This window comes from Aythya ferina, assembly GCF_964211825.1.
Source record: "Aythya ferina genome assembly, chromosome: 15".
In the NCBI taxonomy this organism is placed as follows: domain Eukaryota; kingdom Metazoa; phylum Chordata; class Aves; order Anseriformes; family Anatidae; genus Aythya; species Aythya ferina.
Window position 1 is genome coordinate 990567 of NC_140314.1, and position 24427 is coordinate 1014993.

Sequence of the window (24427 nt, forward strand, 5' to 3'; positions counted from 1 at the left end):
TGTGTCTGCAGCCAAGTGGCAAAGTGCCTGCAGAGGGTCAGGGCATATCCTGCCCACCTCCCTGAGCCCACTGCGTGGTGACTGGGAACAAGTGTCCATGGCACCTTCTTTGCCAAAAAGCTGAACATTTCAGCATTTGCTCAGTGGGGCCCCTTGGGTGGCTGCCCCAGAGGCAGCTGCCCATCCGTGGGGTCTTGTGGTGTCCCTGCTGGCCCTCCCCACACCCACCAGAGTCCTGCAGGCAGAGGAAGCCAAGCTCTCACAGTTTCTTTAAAATTATATATTTTATTATTATTTTTTTTTCATACATGCAGCAAATAGAATTAAGAGTATATGCCCATCTAAAAGGAGGTCTTTATGAGAATCCTTTGACAAACACACAGCAGGTAGTCTAGGATGTAGAAAAGTCATCAAATACTTGCAGGTGAAATCAAATTCACAAACACAAACTGTTCAACAATAAACATTTTTTTTTTCTTTTTTCTTTTTTTCCTTGTTTTAATTGCCAGTTTGAACGTGATCAGAAAAAAACAGCTTGGATGACACTTCCATGCATGGAGCAAGATGCTTGTTGCTTCTTTTGCTGTTGCAGGCTCAGTGGCTCACCTGTGACTGCGAAAGCAGAGAAGCTGCAGCACTTGTTCGTGTGGGTGAGCTGCACGCTCCAGATGTAAGCCCTACCAGTTGAACAGCTACATCCTTGCGCTCCGTGCTAGAAGTCACCATTTCTAGTTCCTGGGACTAAATGACCAGAGCTGCCCAGAACCTGCTCTCACCATCCCATCTCCGAGACCACCCATGGGGCTCTGCCACCACGCAAACTTGCATTTATTTGTTACATGGATTGGAAGGGTCAGTAACTCCTTTGGTGATGGCTCTCTATCTAGACATGACTGCTCTGATGTCTGGCCAGAGGGGACTGCAGCAGTGGCAGCAGGGCCTCCGTGCCCCATGGAAATGGCATCCCAGTGGCGCAGCCACCGAGCAGTGGGTGGCCGGGGAGCTGCTGTGCTGCCAGCCCTGGCCCAGACACGCACTGAGCTCACACAGGCTGTGCAGTGCCTGCCTCGGGACGGCTGGCATCACCTCCAGCCCTGTGCAGCTGCCCAGCAGCCCTCAGAGCAGATCAGGCTTTGCAGCCGACCCCGGTCTGCCTGCGGTCTCCCAGCCCCCCAGAGCCTGCTGCAGAGACCACCAGCACCAGGCGGTTTCTGGCCAAGCCCCAGCACCGCTTTTCCCCCATCCCCACTGCCCTGCTCTGCTCCTGTCACTCCCACTGTCCCCCAGGGCCACGCAAGCACCCAGCAGCCTCCCAGGGATGGATTCATCCCTGCACCATGCTGAGACCTCCCGAGGCGCCTGCTCCCCACTTACCTGTGGTGTCCAGGTGCAACCAGCCCTGACGGAGGCTGGGACCTGCTGTCCTTGTCCCCGGCTGGCACGGGGTGGCCACGAGCACCTCGTGCCTCCTCTGGTTTCCTCCTCCTGCACCTGGGGCCAGGAGGTGCGGAGCTCAGGATCCCACCACCAGACCCCCACCAGTCCCACTGCAGCCCTGTGGGGGTACCACAAGGGCCACGGGGTACCACAAGCCCCTGGCTTTCTCTCTTGCCTGTAGCTGCAGGCTGAGATGCCTCCTCTGTCCCCATGAGCACCCTTCTCCTGGCCCACCAGTGGCACAGGCACTCTGTCCCCTTGTCCCCCTGCTGCTGCAGAGCTGTCACACAGCTGGGGTGCACTGCAGCTGCCTGCCAGCACTGCCCAGGATCATCTTACTGGGCTTCAGCCACGCGTCAGAGCCCCCAGTGACTAACAGAGCCTCCTGAGCCGCTCAGATCTGAGCATCTTCCCGAAGCACTGCTTTCCTCATCCAACAGTAAAGATTAAATCATCAAATTACGGCAAACAGTGAGTCAACCACTGTCACTCTGCCCTTCCTTGGAGGAGTCAGTACAAATCCCAGCATCTGTGCAGGGCCAGGCACATTCCATTTTACATTTCTGCACAGAAGGAACAGGTAATCTGGAAATAAACCTCAAAGCAAGAGCTTTGAAACTAGCAGAATGGGAAATATCAGAAATGCTCACATCCTGCAGACTTCCCTGGGCTTTGTACCTTGCCTTTGCTAAGCTCTCCCTGGAGCACAGGCTGTTCTGTGAGGATCCCGAAGATGCACACAGACACAACACGTGCCGCCGCTGAGCCACCCGTGGGCACAGCCCCGCAGCCAAGCAAAGCCTGCTCCATGTGGAAGTGTCACTCCAACACACACACGAGTCCCAGACAAAAAAGACGCAACTCCCCCCCACAGCAGTGCCCGTGGATCGACCCCGTACAGCCGCGGGTGCCCTCGTGGCCCCAGGAGCATCGCGGTACCACCGTAACCCACGGGCGGCCGGACCGCGGGAGCGTCTTCGGGTCTGAAGATACAGAAATTAAAAACATTCACCATTTAAGTAATACTAATTCTGCAGCAACAGATTTGAAAGTTACAGTAACATACATGCTCTGAACATCAACTGTGGTCTGCAGAAGATGGCGAGACGTCTTCTGAGACGTGTGCTGGGGTTATGGGAACTCTCATCAGGAACTAACTCCGACTTGCCCGGTCTTAGTCCGATGCAAAGTTGCCCACAAGCCCCCTTGTCCATCTGGCACAATTTGCAGTTTTTCTTTGTTTTGTTTTGTTTCCTCAAGCCCAGCTCAGTACCCGAGACCATGGCTACTGCTCACGTACCCCGACACGCACAAGGCAGGGCCGGCCTTCGGTTTGGTCACGGGACGAGGAGCCCTGCTCGCGGCACCGAGCCAGCAGCTGCGGCACCAGCGCTAGCTTCCAGCAGTCCTTTCACTTAATGAGGCATTGAAAACAGAATTTCAAAAGGTAGAGCCTGATGTTTATAAAAGATCTACAAACCAGAATTTCCTTGGTAGGATTCCTCATGATTCAGAAAATTCCACCCTCATTTTTTTCCCCGTACTCATGAAGTGATGTGTATTTACATTAGAATTGGTCGTATTTCAAAAAACGTACGTGCTTTCTTTGCAAACCCACCGAACTCGTGTGTGCCAGGGGAGGAATGGCAGCAGTGTCACGGGAGCACACGCTCAGCCCTCGCCCTGCTGCGGGCAGCAGCCACCACCCAGCCCCGCGGCCCCGCGCACGGCGAGCTCTGCTGCCAAAGCATCGGCTGCGGCTTCCCCTTGGGAGTCAGGGGTTCTGAAACGATGCAGAAGGTCCTGGATTACTGAATAAAATCCCCAGGAATTTTGGCTGAAATCAGGAAAACCAAGATGCCTGTAAAATTCATGATTTTGAGCCTTTAAGATAATAGCAGAGGGTATAAAGTATAAAAGCTACCTTTATAAATAGCCCTCAGTACAGCCCTTCTGTAGCGGGCGTATTTTCAGTTGGTAAATTGTAAACCGAGAATATAAATGTGTTTTGTTTTGGTAGAATATTAATATCCTTTACAGAGCTGTTAAATTTCGACAGTGTCTGTGAAAAAACAGGAGAAAGATTTATGGGAGTGCTGACATAGTATATCAAAACTGCAAACTGTTCCAGATGTTAAAAAAAAAAAATCCCACCTTTCACTTAGAAAAAGATTTGCTCTGATTTACAAGAACCGGAATGAAATTCATTTTGTAGTCTTAATGCCTGAGTAATAGGAAGGGATGTGGTGAAACGCACACGCTTACAGCAGGCTAAGGAGGAAGACAGCTTCGGGGAGCCGGTGTGACTGTATGTACAAGGCATTTAAAAATATAAGTATGTCTACAAGCAGACTTTTCCACACTGATCAAATGTATCCATGTCTCGAACAAAAGGCTCTTCTAAGACACGTTCACAGTCATTGCAAGCTTCAGCACAACGGTTTAAAATATCAACCATGCTTAGCATTCAACGGAAACAATTTGTGAATACCTAGGTTCACCAGAATTTCAGCATCTGATTTCAAAAATTACAAAGACTGTAGCAATTTGGTATATTTCTGTTTAAAAACTCTATTAGTCACCACCAACTACAGTTCCTAGAAGTATTACTGCTTGTTAACTCAAAACCCCGCACATTTCCTGCTAGGGAACCCAAGCTAGCAAGTGTCACACACATACAGAGGCCTCCTAAAACAAGCGGTCGTCGTGTTTTGATGAGGGTATGTATGTATGCACTGCTGATCCCGGAAGACTAGTGTCGGTATTTACAAGGCGAGCTGAAGTTTCGGGCTGCGGGAGCAGGGAGGGCAGCGTCTGCACCGCGACTACACGTTAATGACAAATTCCGGGTTAGTGTAGGAGAATCCAGCAAACTCGTTCTGGTCCAAGTTCATGATGAAGAGTTTGTCGGTGGGCGTCAGCTCCACAGGCTGCCTGGTGAACTCTTTGTCGAAGTTGGAAGTGTCTCGTTTGTCTTTCTGTCAAACGGAAAGCACAGAGTTAAACCAGGAAACATGGGGTGCAGGAACGGGGCAGCGCTGGGCTCCGCTGCACGACTGGGAGCAGATGGGAGCAGAGACTGAGGTCCCCTGCACGTGGCCGCAGCCCCTGTGCAACAAAACAACCGGCACCATGGGCGAGGGCAGCATAGTGGCTGTCCAGCCCGCCCCTGACACACAACCAGAGGGTGGAGGGCAGGAGGGAGCACCTGAGGCTCTGAGAGAGAACAGCGGCAGCTCCCGGCATGCACACCCAGCACTGCACTCACACGCGCAAGGAGGAGCCTGGAGGAAGCAACACGCCTCGAGATGGAAATGAATGTTCAGTACAATTTCAAAATTTGCACAAAATGATCAGCTGTAAGAGCTCCTTTCACTTTAAGTTTGATTTTTTTTTTTTTTTTTTTAAGATTACGTCATGATATGGTATTGATCGACGCAGTATTTTACTGATTTAATTTAAGGTGAGGATGTGATTTGCTCCAGGGTTGTAGATATAAAATACACAGCAGTTCAAAACCTCAAAGAATGAAAATTCCACAAATGCAACCTTCTATCATTTTAATTTCATAAAAGGAACAACTTTGCAACTACAACCAAGCTGAAAAAAAAAAAAAAAAAAAAGAAAAAACAAGTCATTGTCTCAATTAGCACCGATAACCTACTATTAGCACATCGGTCAGTCCCTCTGCCTAGTGAAGGTGTGTTCTGGCTGCAGGATGTTTCCGAGCCTGGGCTGAAGGGGAAACCAAAACGCTGAAGATCCCACATAAGCACCCAGGATCCTTCATCCGTAAGGGCAGCACAGGGAGGGAGGGTGCTCCTTGCAGAGCAGCAGCAGCCAGCAGCGTAATGCGGGGCTGTGAAACCACTGCTGCTCCGAGCTGCTGTTAGAGCAAGCAGGGACAAAGGGCTTTCCAGCAGTGCCTCTACATAGCAGCTTGAATGGGGAGGAAACCTCCCCTGTGCTTCTAATTACTTGCTGCAGTGCCCAGCCTCTCCCAGGCACCTGTGCTGGCCCCAAGGGCACGCCTGCACCACGATTGTGGCTCCCTTTTGGCTGAAGGCTGGGCTACAGCAAAGGCTGGGCTGATGCAGAGAGGAGCAGGAGCCCTGCGTGGAGCCCCAGGGCTGGGATGCTTTGGGAGCCCCACAGCCAGCATCCCCTGCTCCAGCAGCTGCTGGGCTGGACAAGTGGCCCTGCAGGTTACAAATTCGATGTCTTGTAGGAACCTGCAGAACGTTTTTTTTGATGAAACACCCAGCAGGCAATATGCTGCCCCTCAACTGCAGCTCCTCTTGTCCTGAACCATGCCATGGGCTGCAGATGCCTGCTGGTGGTGGGGCAGAGATGCCAACACCTCTGAGCCCCGAGCAGGAGCACGGCCAGAATGCAGCAAACAGCCCGGCCCCCTGCCCTCCACCCAGCCCCAGCTCCTGACGGCGCTGCACAGGAGCACTGCATCACAAACGTGTTCTCCACCACAGCTGCACCGACCCTCTGGAGATGAGCCCCAACTCGAGTGGAGGCCCAGGACCACCACATCCTCGTGGGGTGCTGCTCCCCATGGGAATTATTGCTTTGAGGCAGCTCCAGCCTTGTGAAGAAGACAAGAGGGCAGACAGAGCCAAGGATGGCCAAGAGGAGACAAAGCCGGAAGAAAAACAGGGACGGAGCTCAAGGAGCAAGGAAGGAGCTGGAGAAAAGCCAGGAGGTGGATGCACAGCCAAGTGAGCAAAGCCTTGAACCCTGCCTGCCCTGCTGGCTCCGGCAGTCCCAGCCTGCTCACCCCATGGGGGCTGGGGCTGCAGCTTTGCAGACAAGACAGCTCAGGGCTGGCACAGCCCTGCACTCACCTCCCAGACACCAAGAAGGAGGAAGAGGAGGATCTGGGGGCACAGAGCAGGAGTGGGGAAGGGGAGGCTTCAGATGCAGAGCTCTGCCAGACAAAGGAGGAAGCAGCAGACATGTAAGTGTAGGGCAGACCCCAGCACGTGCAGAAGGAAGGAGGTGGTGCTGGCACCAGGCTCCTGCCGTGTTCTCAGGATGCTGAGCTGTCAACCGGTTCCTGAGGGCCACGTCAACTCGAACAAACAAGCACCCAGATGATGCTGTCCTACCGAGCCAGGAGCTTCCCCGAGCAGGAACACTGTGAAGGGAACAAAATGGGCACATCTGGCACCTGTGCATCTTGCCACGGTGGTCCCCAGCCCTTCGGAGCAGTCTGTGCTGGTGGTGCCGGGGGCTGCTTCTCTGCTCAGCCTGGGAGCCCTCGGGGTGAGCGAAACCTGTGGCTTGTTGGATGCAGAGAGCCCCAGAACTGTCGGCGCTTTGCTGGGAAGGGGCTCAGGGCTGCCAGCTGCCCCTGCACAGCCTCCTCCTGCAGCTTCTGCCTCTCGCTCCTCCAGGGCCTTGGCAGGAAAACGCATAAACAGGAGAGCTCAGCTGTGAGCGCAGCAAAGCAGGTTCTGCTGATTTCTTACCTTGAGTTTCGTCTGAAATTGCTGGCAATTTGGCCTCTGTCAAAGATGACGAATAGCTTGTAAGCAGGTAGGGAATGGCTACACAGATCTGGTAAACAGAGAGAGGAGAAGGATGGGGAAATTCAAGGCTGAAAACACCTCCGGTGAAGGACTCAGGGGCTCCAGGAGGTGTGGGGCAGGACAGACTGGAGCAGGGCACAGCAGTGCGGGGGCACCGTGTGGCAGCAGCACCAGGGCTCCTGCAGGGCACACCTGCAACCTGGCTGGGGCTGGTGGGGCAGTGCCTGTCCCCATCCTGAGCCTCGACCCCTGCGGCCTCGGAGCCCCTTCCCACAGGCCAGGCACAGCCAGGACCAGCTCCTGCTGCTGCGAGCGCTGCTGCCATCCGGTGCTGCTCATAAAAATCCTGCAGAGCTCACAACTGCGGTAATTCAGCACAAGTGGGTTTCCAAAGACAGAAAGGAAATTCTGCATGTGTTCAGGAGAAGGGAAGCTAGCAGGAACCTGTAATCCCTCTTTAGCTGAAACTGCCAATTGCTTTTAACAACTGCTCCTTTGAGAGCGAGCAGGCAGGGCGATGAGTCACCGACACACGGCATGCTGCCTCACCGAGATAGTTGCGACTGCAGCTTCCAGAAATCCTAAGTGCACGCTGCGATTGTCTCCATTCAAGGCATTTAAAGAGATACCCAAACGGCAGCACCCACAGGAGGGCCGTCCGATGTCCGAGTCGTCCTTCCTCCGAGGGACAGTGGAGAGAAGAAAAGCCTCTCCCTGTGCACGTGCGGCTGCTCAGCAGGCTCACCGCTGGCTGATGCTGGCTGCTGCTGACGATGCGCGGCCTCTCTGCTTGGAAGATGCTCCCAGGACGTTGTGCTGGGGGGCAGATGGAGCAGGGAGGTGCAGGGCAGCGTTGTGCCAGGTGCTCCTGCCTGCTCTGCTCGCCAGACACCGTGGAGCCAGCATGGTCCCAGCTCAGCAGCTGGCAGTCCGCAGCGTGGCGCTCCCGGCATCCCTGTGCCCAGGCCTGTAGAATTTCATTACTTCCAAACAAATGCAGGTTTCTTTCACATTATTTCGCATTTTTTTATTTTATCATCAGTACTGGGAAAAAAAAAATAAATTGGCACGTTACAACTGAAAGCAGACCGATACAAAGTGAGAGCCCACGAACATCTGCAGAACAGTATAAAAGGAAGCTGTACGCTTGGTACTGTTCCTAGAGAAATGCATCCTTCCTGAAACTCTTCTCTGATGCCAGAAACAAAACTTAGGCAATTTAAATATCTAGCGGCATTTTTTTAAAGTAGGAGTATTAGTTGAAACAAATTTCTTTACAAGCTTCATATCAGAATTCACAATACTGTTCAATGTTAAATAGCATCTCATTTTGTTAATACCATTTTTGACACATTTAAAGCGCAGGTAACAAACTCAATCAATTGCTTTGGCATTTGAAAGAAAAAAAAAAAGAAAATGTTTTGGTATGAGAACCAATGTTGTGTGATATTTACTAGGGTGACCATGGATTTGAAAGCATCTACAGCAGCTCTTTCATGTTTCCTGTTTACAACTGGATATGTTTCTTTTGATGATAAAAATGCTACTTAGAAACTGCATGATCAGGAGAAATCTGTGTAAACAGCAGACCTGGCTTCCCTAGTAATTTACCACTGCTACTGAAGACCCAACAAGGAGAGCGGTGCCTGCCCACACACGTGCTGGGGGGCAGGAGGTTCTGTGGTGGGTTAAGCCAACACGTGGTGGAGCTACCAGAGAACCAAGGATCTGCAGCATCTCAGCTCTCCCGACCAACCCTCCACTCTTACGAGGAGCTTACAGGCTTAGCTGGCAGCACCTGCACTGCAGGATGCGTGCCTGCACCTGGGGAAAGGCTTGGTAAAAAACCACTTACTTGCCCCTAAGGCTAAGAAAGCGACAGATTAAAATTTCGTGATTATATTAAAAGAGTTAAAAAGGGGAAGAGAGGGAATCAAAGCACATGGTTAAGAGATTCCTCCTCATTGTCATGGCCGACACCTGTCCATTTTACCTGTTAGCCAATACACTATTTTCATTTTTTACAAATAAAATTTCATAAAAACATTGTTTTTACTTACTGCACATCACCTACCCTTCTGGCATGCCCCAAATCATGTGAAGACACTTCTGGCTTTGAAATATGGTCACTCTAGTAGTATTACTAAAGAAAAACCATGAATGCAGCTTTTGCAATGGAATATGTCACCACAACAGCAGTTGGGACCAGATGATAAAGATGCAGGAATGAGATCTGCACAGCTACTTAGCTCTTGGCTTCAGGTTTAAAAAACTCAGAGTTAACAAAGGAAAATCCTTCGAATTCTGACTGGTCAATGTTCCTGATGACTTCCTGGTCAGGAGGTGTTAACACAGGTGGATGGCGAGTGAAAAACCGGTCGAAGTTTTCAGCATTGCGTCCACACTATGAGAGGGGAAGAAAAGAACGTATGGTGGGTGGAGAAACAAAGCAAACACAAACGGGATGCGGTGTGCAGCAACCCCTCCCAGTCACACCTCACAGAGCGGGTTATTTCAACGCAGCAAATGGCAGAAAAGAAAAAGGTGCAAAACACTCATGGGTTTTGTTAGTCGTCAGGTGATGGTATCTCATGGAATAGCCAGAGACCGACACAAATCTGCTGGGTGCGCCATGGTAAGTAATTGCAAGGGAGGAATGAGATGGGAGTGCAATTACTTGCTGCCTTTCTCCTGTCTGCATGCAGTCCCCTACCTTGTCCCACACTGCCGTGCACACGCAGTTTCTCTTCTGAAAGTGCCCTGTAGTTTTAGGTTGCAGCCAGACACGTGCCTGCGCTTGATCACTCCTGTCCTGGGAACTGCAAGTTTTCATCATGCCCGGGCTGCTTAGAGGACTCTCCCTGCTCCTGCTCAAGGAGAGGGCCTCTCACCTTCTGCAGAGCTCTTTCTGGGTAAACCACTGCAGGCTGGAGGCTCGATGCAGGCAGCTGTGCTGCTGGAAATTTCCAGGCCTGCTCTGTCCCTCCCCGATGTGCCTGCTGGACACTCGTCCATGACCACGGCCCCATCCCTGCTGCTCCCAGGCTGCTGCCAGGCACAGAGGGCTGGACAGTGCTGGCCAGGGCCAGGCAGGGACCGGGGCAGGGGCAGGCAGAGCCTGGTCACTGCAGCAGGAGCTGGGGCACTGGGATGCTCAGGCCGGCAGCTTTGTGCACGTGGCAGCCGTGCAGCTCTCCGTACAGAGCATCCTGAGAGCTCTCCACAGCACCTGCACAAGGCTGCCCATCTTTAAACACCCTTCGTGCAGCCATTTCTCTCCTGCCCTTGAAGGCAGCTATTAACACTGCTTGAGGCAGGGTAGGAGGCCAGGAGGGCTGGCGAGCTCCCTCCCAGCATCACCGGGTGACAGAAGAGCCCCAGAGCACCGGAGCCTGGGTGGCACGGCCCGGCTGGCTCAGCAAAACCACCTCAGAGAGCCGGAGCCCCTGGAGCCAGGCAGCATCGCCCTCGGCTGCCTTGGAGCTGGTGCCCAGGCAGCAGCCGAGGACCTGGCGGCTGCGCCTCCGTCTGCAGCGGACCGGGGAGGTCAGGAGCAGGGCGACGTGCCAGACGCTTTATTTAATTTTCTTAGCAATCAAAACAAGGGTCCTGTAACTTCCTGCGCTGCAAGTGATCATTTAATATAATAATAATAGCAATAGCTAAAAACAGGTGGATGCTGGGTTGCTGCAGCAGCCACAGATTGCGCTCAATTACCACCTATCACATGCATGTCACATCCCGTTCAAACTGCAGCTAATGACTCCGCTCTAAGGGCTGGTGAACTCCCCCCCTTTTGGAGCCGTCACACAAACGGTGCTCTCCTGGCCCTGCCTCCCTCCTGCAGGAGGGATGCAGAAGCCAGCAGCGCTCAGCCCGTCACTTCTCCCCATCCACTTCCCTGCGGAGAACACATGCCTAAAGTGCTGGGACAATTCCTCCTGGTATTTAACTTTCATTTGCTGAGGAAACAGATTTACATTTTTAATAAACATCAGACTAAATGTAATAAAATATTAAAGCAAATACATGTAAACTCCAACATTTCCCAGTGCCTTACTCTGCCAGAGAGGACGTTTCAGGGAAGACAAGAGGAACATCCATCAGCCGCCACTGCTGTGCTCTTTTGGCAGCTCTTACCACATTCTTACAGCAACAAGTGCAACACTTATTATTCCCTCGTCTCCGAAAAAAGTTCAACAGGTAATGTTTGAGTCCATTTAACTCCAGCTACAGCCCTGCTGAATACCTGCATATCCAGCCCCTGAGCCCACCCCTCCCCAGTACCGTATCCTCCTATTTCGTGTGTCCGTGTCCACAGCCCACTTCTGGCCTGCCTTTGTCAAGCTGCTGCTCCCCAGCGCATCTCCTGCCATGGCCCTGAGCTGGACACGGCTTCTAACTCAGCACTCAGAGACCTTGGAAGCACCTTCCCTCTCCTACCCCTCTACCGTGCTCTTGTGGCCATGTAACTGCAGCACTTGGGGGTAAACACAGCTTCTTTTTCAAGGATTTTGATACAAAAATGAATTGGTGCTGCCCAGGGGAAGAGTTAGGCAAAAAGAAACCCAAAAAATCCGAACAAAATGCTCATAACTGAACAGGCAGACACAGTGCAAGCCAGTTTACTGGATCGGTAGTAAAACGAGGGCTTCCCAAAGGAGCCTGAGCAGGCTTTTCATGCAGCCTCTGATGAAGCCTTTCATCAGTGGCGTGGTTATGCGGGACAGCCTGACACAGCTGGCCCATGCCTGGCACAATGCTGCCCACATGGTGCCCTCCAGGAGCCACCTTTTGCAAGCCCCTGACTTAAAGCACAGAGACCCAAGTGGAAAACAACCTCTCTAAAGACAGGGTAAGAGTCCATGTACCAGAAAACACAGAGCCTGGGACAAAAAGCAACAGCAGAAAGCCAGGAAGGGGATGGATAATGAAGACACAAAGCACAAGTGAAGCAAGCGGACTGGCAGGCCCGGCTGGGTAGCTGCTCTTGTCCCACCTTACTGAGCCCTGCTAGGCACACAGACCCTTCCCCTGGCAATTCTCCCCATCTTCTCTCTGAATTTCATCCCCAGGAGGAACAGGTGGACACAAACTAGCGGGGATGTGCCCGTGAAGCAGCAGCACTGACCTCTGGTTATCCTCCCAGCCATACCAGTGTCCCCACCTGCAGCCTGTGTCCAGTCCCAGCCCCTGTCCCTGCCGAGGCTGGGGACAGTCACAGCTCCCCGTAAGGCACACGTGTGGCTGCACTGACAGCCCCGAGAGCCTCGCCTGCAGAAGCTCTGCCAGGCATTGCTGAGGCAGTGCACCTCATTTCTGGGTGGTTCAAATGCCAAAAGCAACCCCTCTCTAATGCAGGGCAGGAGCAAAGTTCACAGATACCCAGAAACTATTGCAAGGTGGGCTCCTGAGAAGCTGGCAATTCCCACCATAAGGAACTGGAACAATGCCCATCACAGCTCCAGTTTCTTAGGGAAGAGCTGGTAGACTGCAGACCACGCAATCAAGCACAGCTTTAGATTCTTGCAAAATTCATGTTTTAGGTGTTTGACAAGTCAGCATCAGCCCGACGCCTTCCTGAAAGCCATCACATTAACATCAAAATAGAAAATAAATTCCCAAAATTGAAGTTGCCGGCTCCACAAAGGCTGGAAGCTAACATCATGAAACAAAGAGACACGGGCTTTGCGAGGCCACATTGTCACCAGACTTCCCCCTCAGCACTGAGATAAAACACACTATGGGCGAGATTACTGAGAAAGTCTGCAGTGCTTAAGGTTATCAGTGCGGTAACACGCGACATAGCAGGGTTTACCTGGTAATAAGCAGCTCACCTGCAGATTCTATCAACATCCAATATACACTGAAAGCTTTACAGTGCTTTGAAAATATAGCTGTCATTGCCTATTAGCTTCACGAGATCTTGGTGGAGACATGCGAGGCAGCTCATGTGAAATGTCTGACAGCACTAGCCTCCTTTTCGCTACGGAGAAATGTGCTGTCTTAAAAAAATCAACAAAAGCAACTCCATCAGAAAGATTTAAAAACTAATCCTTGTGAAGTGCTGCCAGTTATTGGGATAGAAGGTACAAATATACTTTGAATATGCATATTGGCAAATGATTATTCTCACCATAATGCAATAAGGCAAGAATATGTGGATGGAAAATTTTAGAACTTGCACCTATCCATAATGTTTTGTGTCCAGCTTTGTGAAGTTTGGCTTTATTCCTGCAGACGTGTTCTGATGTATAACACCGCCTGGTCAACAACACAAATAGCTCCCAAAGAGGAGGGTGTGCTTTCTCATGGATAAAATAAATACTTCAAGGCTGGAAATTATCTTTGGCTTTACAGAAGCTGCATCCAACCCCAAACACAGCTTTTAAAGGCTGTTACCGTGCACCTGCACTGTCCTGTTATGGCGACAGTGACTCAAACTACCTTGCAGAGGTGCTGCTCAGCACACGCATACCGAGGCCACCAGGTTCCTGGTGGAGCACAAACCCTGCCCGACCCCAGTGGCTCTGTGGCAGCATCCTGCCAGCCCCCCGGTATGGAGGTGAGGGCTGCCCACTCGCAGGGGCAGGGAGAAGGGTCCCACTGCTCCGGGCTGCACGTGGCCGACACCTGCAGGAGCTCCATCCCTTACAGCTTCTAAAATTAAGTTCCTCTTTAAAGGACGGGAGACATGTCGTATGAATTTTTACATTTATCTAAAGCCACGCTGTGAAAAATTGCTTTTAGTACTTTATTAATGTGCAGGGATCACTCCATCCTGAATGGAGAAAGGGGGAGGGTGGGAATTTATCTTACATAAATCCCCAATGTGTCCTGCCTAATATTTATAGCCACCAGAAAATGACTTTTTTTTCTAGCAGCAGAAATAAAACTGTCAGTTTAGAAGATAGCCTTTTTATTTTATCAGCTTCTAGCTTGATTTCAAATAGAGACAAAAGGCATCATAAAATATTTTCCATTGATCCCTGAGATGCGATCAAAGATCACAGAAAGCCAAGGATGGCTGTTTTGGGGCTGTGATGAAGTCTGCATTCCCAGCAGGCTGAACACGCCCTCGTTTTCCCAGTTTTTTGGCCCAGACCATGGTTGCAGCCACAGCCCCTGGGGAGATGACCCGGCAAGCACACGTCTGCCCACATCCCTGGGTCTCCTCCCCAGGGACTGAAACTGTGACCACCAAGATGCACAGGCAGGAGAACCGGAGTGTTTTCAAATCCTGGTTTATAAATGGCATTTCACTATCATTTAATTCAAAGTAATTAGAGGAATATTCATTTATGCTATTAAAAATTATTAGATTAAAAGCAAATTTTTAAACCACTGTCCTGTTGTGAGCAATCCTGTGCTCTGCCATGTGATTTCAATGCTTTCAAAATGAGGAGACTTTTCAAATCACTAGGCTTTATGTAAAGTAAAGGAGTAATTAGATACCAAAAACAATAATTATCTCAATGAGAGATGGAGAGAGCAGGCAAGTGTAAATACACTTCCCAGGGTAAATGCGGATCCATGAAAGGAATTGTTATGCACAAACCAAACCCAGGAGCAGCCAAGCACAGCCCCATGTCAAAACCGCTGACTTTCTGCACGCCAAAGACAACCCAGACCCTGATCTGTCTCGTTACCGTCTCTGTGATAAAGGTTAATCAAGCACAAAGCACAAAGCAACGCGCGAGCTCTTGGGAATTTATTTCCAGCTCAGGGTACGCAATGCCCGAGTCAGGCGGAGGGCTGAGCCGCTTTTCTCTTGGCTGCAGCTTTGCGAGAGGGGTGGCGAAACCCTCCCTGGCGGCTGGGCACTGGGGAGGTGAGGCAAGCCCTCACCTGCACCCCCGCTCACTGCCCGCAGAGCTGCTGCAAAACCAGAGAAATGTGCCAAAAAAGAAGATGCGGGTGCTGCCAAAGCACTGCCGAGCAGGGAGGGCTGTGTGGTGAGCTGCCCTCAGCCAGGGCTGTCCCCTGGGGAGCGATGCAGGGGCAGCATGGAGCTGTGTGTGCAAGGGGGGCTTTTATTACTTGAGCGGTGAGCAAGCACCAACCTGGGATACCTTTCGCTAAGTAAAATTAGTTGGCATGGTGCTTGGCACAGCTCTGTGTGAGCTCTGCGAAGCCACGTTGGTGTCCATGCAGTGAGCCACTCAGGGGGGCTTCCTGCAGCTCGTGGGCAGGTACCGAGCCCACAGCATTTGTGTGTCATTCAGCATCTTCCAACTTGGGTTTGCCAGCAATCTCTGTAACCTTATCTTTATAAAGACTGATTTAAAAGGGAAGGGACTCAGGCTGAGGTAAAAAGCACAAAGCGCCCGCTCTAGCAGGTGCTCAGGCCCCTGCACAAATAGCTAAAGGTCAGAAGCAGCAAGCGGCGCCTTTCCCACCCTAATACATTCTGAAGTTGCCCAAACCCAGATTTTCATTGCTGTGCTGCTCTGATCTGTGCTCACAGATGGCATGGAAGCAGCAGCTTTTTCTGCACAGATGCATTGCTGTTGAAATATCAGCTATCAGCAGGTACCTGAGTTGTCTTAATCCTACCTAAATCCTAAATCAACTGTGCCTACCTTTCTACTAATCTTCCTGCCCTATCAAACACGGAATTTTCCCCAACAGCAGCCGTTAGGTGAGAGGCAACAGGCAACAGCTTACCAGTCCCTGTTCCACAGCCCGTGATCAAAAGGATTTTTAAAGAAATGAGACATTTAAAACAAGATAAAATTTGCATATTTTAAAACATAAGAACAGTGAGAAAGCATTTGTGACAGAATTCAATTGTTTTGAGCTGCAACAAGACAAACGAGAGGTAACACCATGTCACAACACACGGCAAACAGCGCAACAGTGCGCTGCGCAGGAGGAAAGGGCAGCCAGCAGGGGAGGGCCACAGCACCGGTTCCATCAGCAAACGAGCAGAGAGGTGAGAAACAGCAGCAGCCGCAGACTTGAGGAGAAACAGAGTCTTACAGGGTAAGGAAAAGCCTCGGGAGCCTGGGATCTGGCACCCTTGAGTGTGCCACTGCCCCTCCTGCGCTCAGACCCACTCTGCTGTGGTCTCTGAGCACTGTTAGCACAAGGGCTGGATCCCAAAGTGAACAAACCAGGGTGTGTGCAGATGGCCCCCAAAGACTTCTGTGCTACTACACTTTGATATCAGTCAATGCTTTCCCAGTAATGCCTGTCCTACACAGGCTAGGGGCTCAAAGATGCCGCTCCTGTTGGAAAGCAAAACTGGCTGCAGTTCAGACCCCTGCCCGCACCCAGCACGAGCTGCCCTGCAGCCTGGATCCCCGTGTTTCTGACGCAGGAAGGAGCGTGCTTCTCTTTGCTAATGCTGTGGGCACTGCAGGGAAAGCCTCTGAGGAAAGCAGCCCCCCAGTTTTGTGCGAAGGCATCACTGTGCAGGAGTTACGTTTGCAAAAATATCAGTCTGACATTTAAATACGTGGTGCCACGCCGCTGCAGGGCTTGAGAGAGCCAGAGCTCCCGAGTCCCTAGCGCGTATAGCACGTCCCTCGCTAGTGAAAACCGTCTTAGAGAGAGGCAGACACGACATGGAACAGCCACGTTCTCCTTGCAGAGCTCCTCTGCATTTCCGCATTAGTGCTCACACCCAAGTCAGGCTCCAGCCTTCCACGAGTTTACCTTGGAGAGAAAGTGTTGAGTGAAACACAGCTTCGTTACCAACAGGGGCAGACGATGCTGCTGAGCTAGATGTTAAAATAAAGTTTAGATTTAAAAGACAGAGCGAAACCTGTTCAGCTTAAGAAAAAGGGAGAAAAGAAGACAGAAAGACTGGCCCCTGAGATAACAGTGACAGTATTGCAACGTGATTAAATCTGCGAGCGGAACGTGTGGTGTTGCTGTCCCTGAAAGTCAGAGCCAGACAAAGCATCCAGGCGGTACAGCAAGTGATTCTTTCACAACAGTTGTTTGCCATGTGCCAAATCTACAGATATGTGATCTTCTGAACGGGTGAATGTGATACCTCCACGCTGCGGGTAAGATGAGCAGCGCCTGCACATATGCTCGTGTGCGTGTGCACCCACCAGCGTGAGTGGGAGACTGTGCAGGAGAGAAAGAGCGTGCGGGAGAGGGGGAGAGGAGGAGCACACTTAACACAGTCACACTTACAGCCTTTGGCTTGAAGGGAGGCTGAATCTCTTTGCGCTCCAGCTTGTCCCAGTCGATGTAGCGGAAGAAGGCGTGCTCCTTGATGTCCCGCTCCCCTTCTGGGCCACAGCCCAGCCGCTTGGCAGGGTGCTTGGTCATCAGCTGCGGGAGAGAAAAAGCAGCAGAAGTCATTCATGGAGTGCCACACAGCTCCACAAAACATCCCCAGGGCCCGGAGCAGGAGAGGGCACTGTCCCCAGGGCAGCCTGTGATGGCGCAAAGCCCTCCCTGAGGCACTCTGCGGGCTTGGTGCTGGAGGCAGAGGAGGGAGGGAGAAGCAGGAGCAGCTCCAGGGACAGGGCTGGCTGGCAGCTACTGAATGCAGCAGGCCACAGCAGAGCACAGGTACGGGAGCAGGGTGGGAGCAGCACAGCCCCTATTCCTCGTGGAAGGAAGCCGCTCACCAGAAGCGCCCGGCTGCCAGCAGCCCTGCCAGCACCGCTGCAGCCTTGCCAGGCGGCTCCAACAGGGCCAGCGGGGTGCGAACGAGCTGCTTAGCGCTCAGCTGGCTTGGTGGCAAACTTCTCAGCAGCTGCATAATTAATTTTAAAGGCCACTGCCCATTTAAAATTGACAATCTGTCCTCAAAAGGCTTCATTAGCCCTAGAAGCAGAACCCCCACTTCTCTGAATCTGCAGCCACACAGACAAGAGATGTATTTCTAGTGAAGGAGTCAACTCGGAGAAAAAAGCACACACAACCCATTAATGCTGTTTATCATCTGAACTTCTCCTCTTCACTGACTCAATAAGAGAAGTGAAATGGGCCACGGGAATCAAGGGCCGCTGTACAAACATTAATATCCGGGGGGCATTGTTTGAGCCGTGTTTGGAGATAAGAAGGAGATTCCAGAGATTTAGAACAGTTGATGAGCACGGAGAACATGAGCCGTGCACCTGCGACACAAGGACTGCTTTATTAAACGTGGGGCTGCCCGCACTGACCCCCAGCTCTGCAGAGGCTGAAGCCAGGCTGGCCCCGCACTGCACCCCGCAGATGGGTAGCAGGAAAGGTTTTTATACCCAGGTGTCCCCTGACACCAACCAGCACAGCAACCCAAGCAGCGGGGGCTGCAGGTGCTGTGGGGCCGGGCAGGGCATGGAGCTGGCCCCACAGCGAGCAGCCTGTGCCCCGTGTGTCCATGGCCACGGGGAGCTGCGTGCACCTCAACACGAATCTGCAGGGAGGGCTCTGGGGGCACAGGGGGGCAGGTGGAGGGGCTGGGGGCTGCAGGGCACAGCGGAAACAGCGTCAAGATGCTTGTGAAACTTGTGTTTTATTTTTTGGGGGAAATAATGAGGTCTCTGGTGCTGCAGCCTCTTTTAATTAAGTATGCCTGAGCCTAAGATGCCTGGTGAGGTGGAAGAAGCTGCTGAAGGAGCAGCACGGACTGGTGGGTCAGGTCACTGCTGCCAGGAGAGGGGAACAGGGCATGGGGCAGGAGACCAGGCAGGGCAGGAGCGCTGCCTCCCACTGCACCCACTTCAGTCTGATACAGGCTCAGTGAAACAAGAGGATCTTTTCATCCCCTCACCAGGCTCTGGACAGCATCCTGACAATTCAGTCAGATCCCACTTAGCTGTACTAGAACAGGAAAATAAAAAGCATCCTGTGTCTCAATAAGGTTTTTCTAAAGCAAGTCTCTGACAACAGTTCAAGAGCCTGAAATGTGCTAATAAACTGATTTAGTGATTTGGCTGTCGCTGCAAATTGCTTAGTTTGCATTCAGCAAACATGGAAAGAAATCTGTTCTTGGGTCTTGCTTATTACATGCTGCTCCTGAACACATGCACTCACCTCTTTAACTTCTAGTGCCGGAGATCATCTGAGGCAATGAGGGAAAGCAGGTCTGTGTCTGCAGGATCTGTGTCTCGGCAGACATTAAAGCTCGCAGATGCCCACGCGTAAAATTCAGCAGTGAAAGTCTCACCCAGGGCGAGGTGCCGGTCACCTATCTGCACAGCACGCACCGCAGGGATGCTGCGAATGCTCCTGGGGCTGGGGGGCACCAGCCCCTTCCCTGCTACCTGCTCCCATCCCCGGGGGGACCCAAACCTGCCTGGCTCTGGTGCTGGACCGATGTGCCCCATGGGGAGAGCGGGCCCCTGCCTGCACCAGGGAACACGTCTGTGCCTCTCAGCACCGCTCTGTTCTACAGACACTGCCCGCACGCACCAGTAAATTCAGCCTCTGCTCATTTACTAATTAGCTTCTCCCAGCCAGAGTTTTGTTTCTTACCTGCTGCTTCGTGCTGGGAGTTGTTTTGCACGCACACCCCCCACGCTTAAATTGAAGTGTTGGTGTTAAACCTGGCTTCCTCATTGCAACACCAATGCACACCACAGTCAGAACAGCTCAGCCTGATTAATGAATCATAAAGGATTTTCTACTTCATGTACCTGCCTGTAAAGCTGAACAGAGCTGTACTACAACACACGTATTCAGTATTTTCAATATATGCGTCCAAAAATTAAATTTTCTTGTTTTTCTATTGTGCCTTTATTCATGTAAGCATGAAGGCACCATCTGTTATTGATATATAGGACCCCATAAACATGCAGATTGATTCTCCTGGCTTACATAGGATAAGCATTTAGCTTTGTTTGTATTAAACAGGAAAAAGTTGATTTAATCCCCACACTAATGCACCGAAACCCTTCAAACTTCTGTAAATGAGGAAGGGTGCTGAAAGGTGTACATCACCTGCAATGTGATATCTGATATCTGATGTTGGTGGCTTAAAATGCAGGGAGGTCCAAGCGTGGACTCCAGCGCTTTCCCTAACTGCAGCTTTGTTTTTTGTCTCTCGAAGGCCAGCAGATGCTACATGTTCATGGGCTTCACTCAGCAGCACACACCTTGCACCGAGGGGCAGAGTAAGGCGGGTGTCACAGCCCTGCTGCTGCCAGACCGCTGCCAGGCGACGCACCCCAGCAGCTCCTGGCATCCCAGCTGGTCCCAACGCAGCACGCACAGCGGCTGCCCCACAGCACCCGCAGCCTCTCAGCCTCCCTCTTCGTACCCGCAGGGCACTGGGATGAAGCAGGGTGCTCAGCAGGTACTATCTGCCTTTCTGGGGCAGCACCGCCCGCGGAAATACCGCTCTAAATACCTGTAAACTTTGGGGAGGCAAACATGCCACTTTATGCCTTTGCTACTAGGCAGAGATTAAAGAGGGAGCTTATGCTCACAGGCAATCTGTTCACCTGGAAAGGGCTGCTTTGCTCAGGCACAGTCAAAGCCCTCCATATGGGAAGGAAAAGGGCTGGTTATTTGTGCCAACGCTCTTGTGCACGCACAAGTTCGTTGCTCCATGAGCTCAAAACAGGAGCCTGGGTGATGGGGGAGCTGGGTCCTGGTAGCCAAGCCAGGGTTCAAGACAGCAAAGCAAAGTACCTGCACCACAGAAACAACAGCGCCTGCACCAGCCTTCAGAACAAAATCCGAGCTGACAGCGGAGAAGGAAAATGCTCCATTTGATCTACTAATTGGCACTGACTGTAGTGTCAAGGAGCTGTGTTCTGGTTAACTCTCCATCCTGCTTCCCAGCCAACTCGCTCTGATGAACACTTGTTACTTGGCTCATGCCGATGCAAGGCTTTCAGCGTCAAATGCTTTTCATCTCCGAGCTGTACAACGCAATATCCGAATCCACAGCAAGTGATGACTGGCACCCACATGCCAGAGTGAAACTGTGTAGGAGCAACAAAATTCCTCTGCAATCCTTTTGGGAGAGCATGGCAGTAAAGTACCAAGTCCCTCACATTCAAACGTGGGGGCTTCTCTGCTGCTTTCCTCCAGACCAACACAAGGCTGGTTTTGTGCCCTCCCAGAAGACCTGCCACATAGCGACCCAAAAAGCATGGCCTCGATGGCTCTGTGGTGAACCCAAATGTACTTCCCTGTATTTGAGGGGAAAACGTAAAAACTCTTTTTCCAGCTTATTGATGGTTCCTAAATACTGCACATATTTTTAAGAAAAAATTCTGGTGTAGCAGCGTGGTGATGGCAAAGAACATCACGAGTTTTTTTGCACACTTCCCTGCAACAGCACTTGTGCAGAGGGAACCACTGCATTGCCAAAGGACAAGTATTTATAAAGAACCAAGCTTTTCTACGCATGGCTAAATTTCTTCCTATTCAGCCTCACATTTCCAGAAGTGAGAAAAGCCATTACAGCTACACCCAGCAGACGTTTCAATCACGGTCTCTTCTTATCTATTTACAGCATTCAGATTTTGACTGATGCAACAGAAAACAAAGCAGGCATAAAGACCTATCCCTGCTCCAGCCTCTGCTCGCTCAGAAGCATCATTCCCTCAGGCACGGCAAGGATAAGGGCGTTCAGCATTACACAGCATCTTGCCATCTTCCTGCACAGCCACAAAACCAGCAGGCTTTCCCCTTACGCCCCAATTAAAACACCAACGAGAGAATGAAGGAAGGTGAGGAAATTTTGTGGAAATTCCCCCTTTAGTCAGTAGTGTGGTTTCTAAATCGAGGTGTCAATTTTACTGTGTTCTGCTGAAGGTGATTTGCCAGGTGGCTGGGGAAGCCTTGCTTCCCTGGGACCCAGTCTGAGCGTGGAGCACCTTCAGCAGCATTGCCCCATCAGAGAAGCAAACATCCTGTTTGTAACACCAACTCTGAATCCAAAACTGGAAAGGGACAGCAGTGGGAGCATTAAATGCAAGATGTGTCATTTGTAGATAGAAACACTATTTTGAGATATAGAACATTCAGAAGTTTTAAATATTAACTATTAAAAGCTAACATTTTAAAATTCCTACACAAAACCATATTTATAGCCCTGCTTAGCACTGTCTGGCTGAGATGAGGCTCAGCCCCAAGCAACAACCACGAGCACAACATCAGGACGTAGCCAGCCTTTATCCACCACAACCCAAAGGAACCTGCTCTGGGAAACCTGCAGCCCTGTGGGAGCGCGCCCGCTGCTCGCAGCCACCAGCAGCCAGCCCTTACCCCTTTGCAGATCGCCACCGCCTCCTTGGACATGGACTTGGGGTAGGCCACGTTGTGCTCCATGATGGACTGGAAGAGTTCGTCTTCATCTTCTCCCTCAAAGGGAGCCTGGAGCAAAGCAAGCCGAGGATCAACGGCATCTCTGTGTCTGCCCCTGGGGGCAGCAGCTCAGCCCCTCGCCCCCGCGCCACGGCTCCGGTCCCGGCTCCATCTCCTGCACGGAGCTGAGGACCCCCCCAGTCACCAGCACCAGAGCAAATTGCACGTCGGCATGTGCTCACAACGGAATTTAGCACCAACCCATAGGAATCAATTAAAATTCAATTACCTGGCCAGCTAACATTTCATAGAGCAGGACTCCAAATGCCCACCAGTCCACCGACTTCCCATAGGGCTGATAAGCAATTATCTGGAAACAACACAAACAGCAGGATTACACATCCATTTCTCACCTGTTGGCACAACGCAAACTAATTTCAAGCTGTAGTCTGGGTCAAAAGGACAAGGTTATTTACTGAGACTTGATTCTCCGAAATAGTGTGAAATTGCAATTATAAACAGAACACACAATAGGCCAAGGATCCAGTAAGTTTAAAAGAAATCACTCTACAGATGTGCACTAAATATTGGAAAAAAAAACAAAAAACAAAAAACAACACACCAGAATATTCACTGTGATTTTGGGCAAATTCCTTCTGATTCAGGCAAAACTCCAGCACATTTACTGTGCCCTTTCAGAGCGCTCACAGCAAGGCACGTTGCTTCAACAGGGGCAGGAGCAGGAACTCTTTGTGGTTACCTTGATGCAATATGTTTTTTTTTGCTGTTGATTTCAGTGCATTTGTTTGAAATAACCCAGAGTTTGGCCCTCTGTGTACAGGCTGAGGCCCTTCAAAACAGGCTTGCAGAATGTGGGTAGCCAAAACTCTGCCTTCCAGGTTGCCAGTTTGCTTTCTCTTATTTATTACAGAACCTCCCTCCCTCACACACACAAACAAACAAACAGCAAAAACTAACAGAACCTAACAGAATCACCCTTAGCTAAGCAATGCAGTTGTTTTGCAGTTAAAGTCAATGCTGATGTTTTTTTTGTTTGTTTTTTTTTTTTTTTTTAAATTCTAATATCAAAATTTATGTTGGATCAGGCACCAAAGCACAAATATTCCTACATTTTCCATGATTTACTTTGTAAAATCTGAAATGCTGTGACTTCCATAGCGGAACAGCCCTGCAGGAGGGCACGGGGTCTGCCCCCGAGCAGGGTGTGCTCAGCCCGGGGTGCGTGGGGAGCCCAGGGGCTCCATCCCAGGCTCTGGCTCGTTTGCTGGGTGCAGCTGACGGGCGGCATTTCAGCTCTCGGGGTTGGACAGGCCTTGGGCTTCGCCATCTGCTACTTAATGCAAAACAATTACCCAATTTATTCCTCTCAATTACTGAACTCTATTCTGCAAAGACTCACGCGCTCAGGCACGAATGCCGATCGCGTGCTGCCCTCAAAATGGGGGTCCCATGGGGAGGACGTGGGGCCGGGCCCTGCCACTGCCTTGGCCACCCTGCAGCAGGCCACGGTGGAACTCAGTGCCCCACTTTGTGTTGTAAGGCAGGGGACGTGTATCTTTCCTCTTCTGAGACCCACTGGTAGCAGGATTTAATGGGATTCCTGGATACTCCAGTGATTTTTATCCTAATTTCCCATTTCCTGTTTTTCTTTTGGAAAAAAAAAAAAAAAAAGAGCAAGCAGAAGAAAATAAGAGTGTAAATGATAATGCTCAGCCAAATACCAAGAGAACCGGTCATTTGTCCTGCTTTGAAAGAGTATTAATCACACAGAGCAAGAGAGCTGCGTAGCAATAGGACACCAATATTAATCTTGGTGGGACAAGAATACGCAATACACATTTGAACTAGTAATTAAAAGCCTCTCTGGCTGCAGCAAAACCCAGCATAGCTTAGCATACAAGTGCACCTAAGTCTGTCCTAGCAAAGAGAATCTCTCTAAAATATTTAAACGAATAAATATTAATCTCATCATTGAAAATTCAGCAAAGTGAGATTTCAGAGGGATATTTTTATTTCAAGGGAACAGACGTCTGCGAATAATTACCTACCTGAATTTCACAAATCTGACATTAAATTGCACACATGGAGCACTTCACGTAAATGCTGTGTGCAACTTCATCTTGCCAGCAATAACCAAACGCACAGCAACTGGGGCAATCTCGAGCCATGGGCAGGGCAGGGTGCCTTTCCTCCCCAGGCACGCAGCCCTTCCTGCG

The 24427-nt window shown here is 51.0% G+C and overlaps 1 protein-coding gene across 2 annotated transcripts in view; it reads right to left on the reverse strand.

Annotated features, from left to right (window-relative positions):
• Nucleotides 1-265: 265 nt before the first annotated feature.
• The window catches only part of PRKCB (protein kinase C beta), a 116819-nt gene continuing 92657 nt past the window's right edge, over nt 266-24427 (reverse strand). The window contains exons 14-17 of one of the 2 annotated variants that reach the window (XM_084537349.1): nt 22480-22560; nt 22152-22259; nt 17130-17270; nt 266-4415 (exon numbers count right to left, since the gene is read on the reverse strand). In XM_084537349.1, the coding sequence (XP_084393475.1) occupies nt 4263-4415; nt 17130-17270; nt 22152-22259; nt 22480-22560 (483 nt within the window). In that variant the 3' untranslated portion in view covers nt 266-4262. Of the gene's footprint in view, nt 4416-7992; nt 9385-17129; nt 17271-22151; nt 22260-22479; nt 22561-24427 lie in introns of those variants that run through there. The other variant, XM_084537348.1, reaches the window with a different exon arrangement.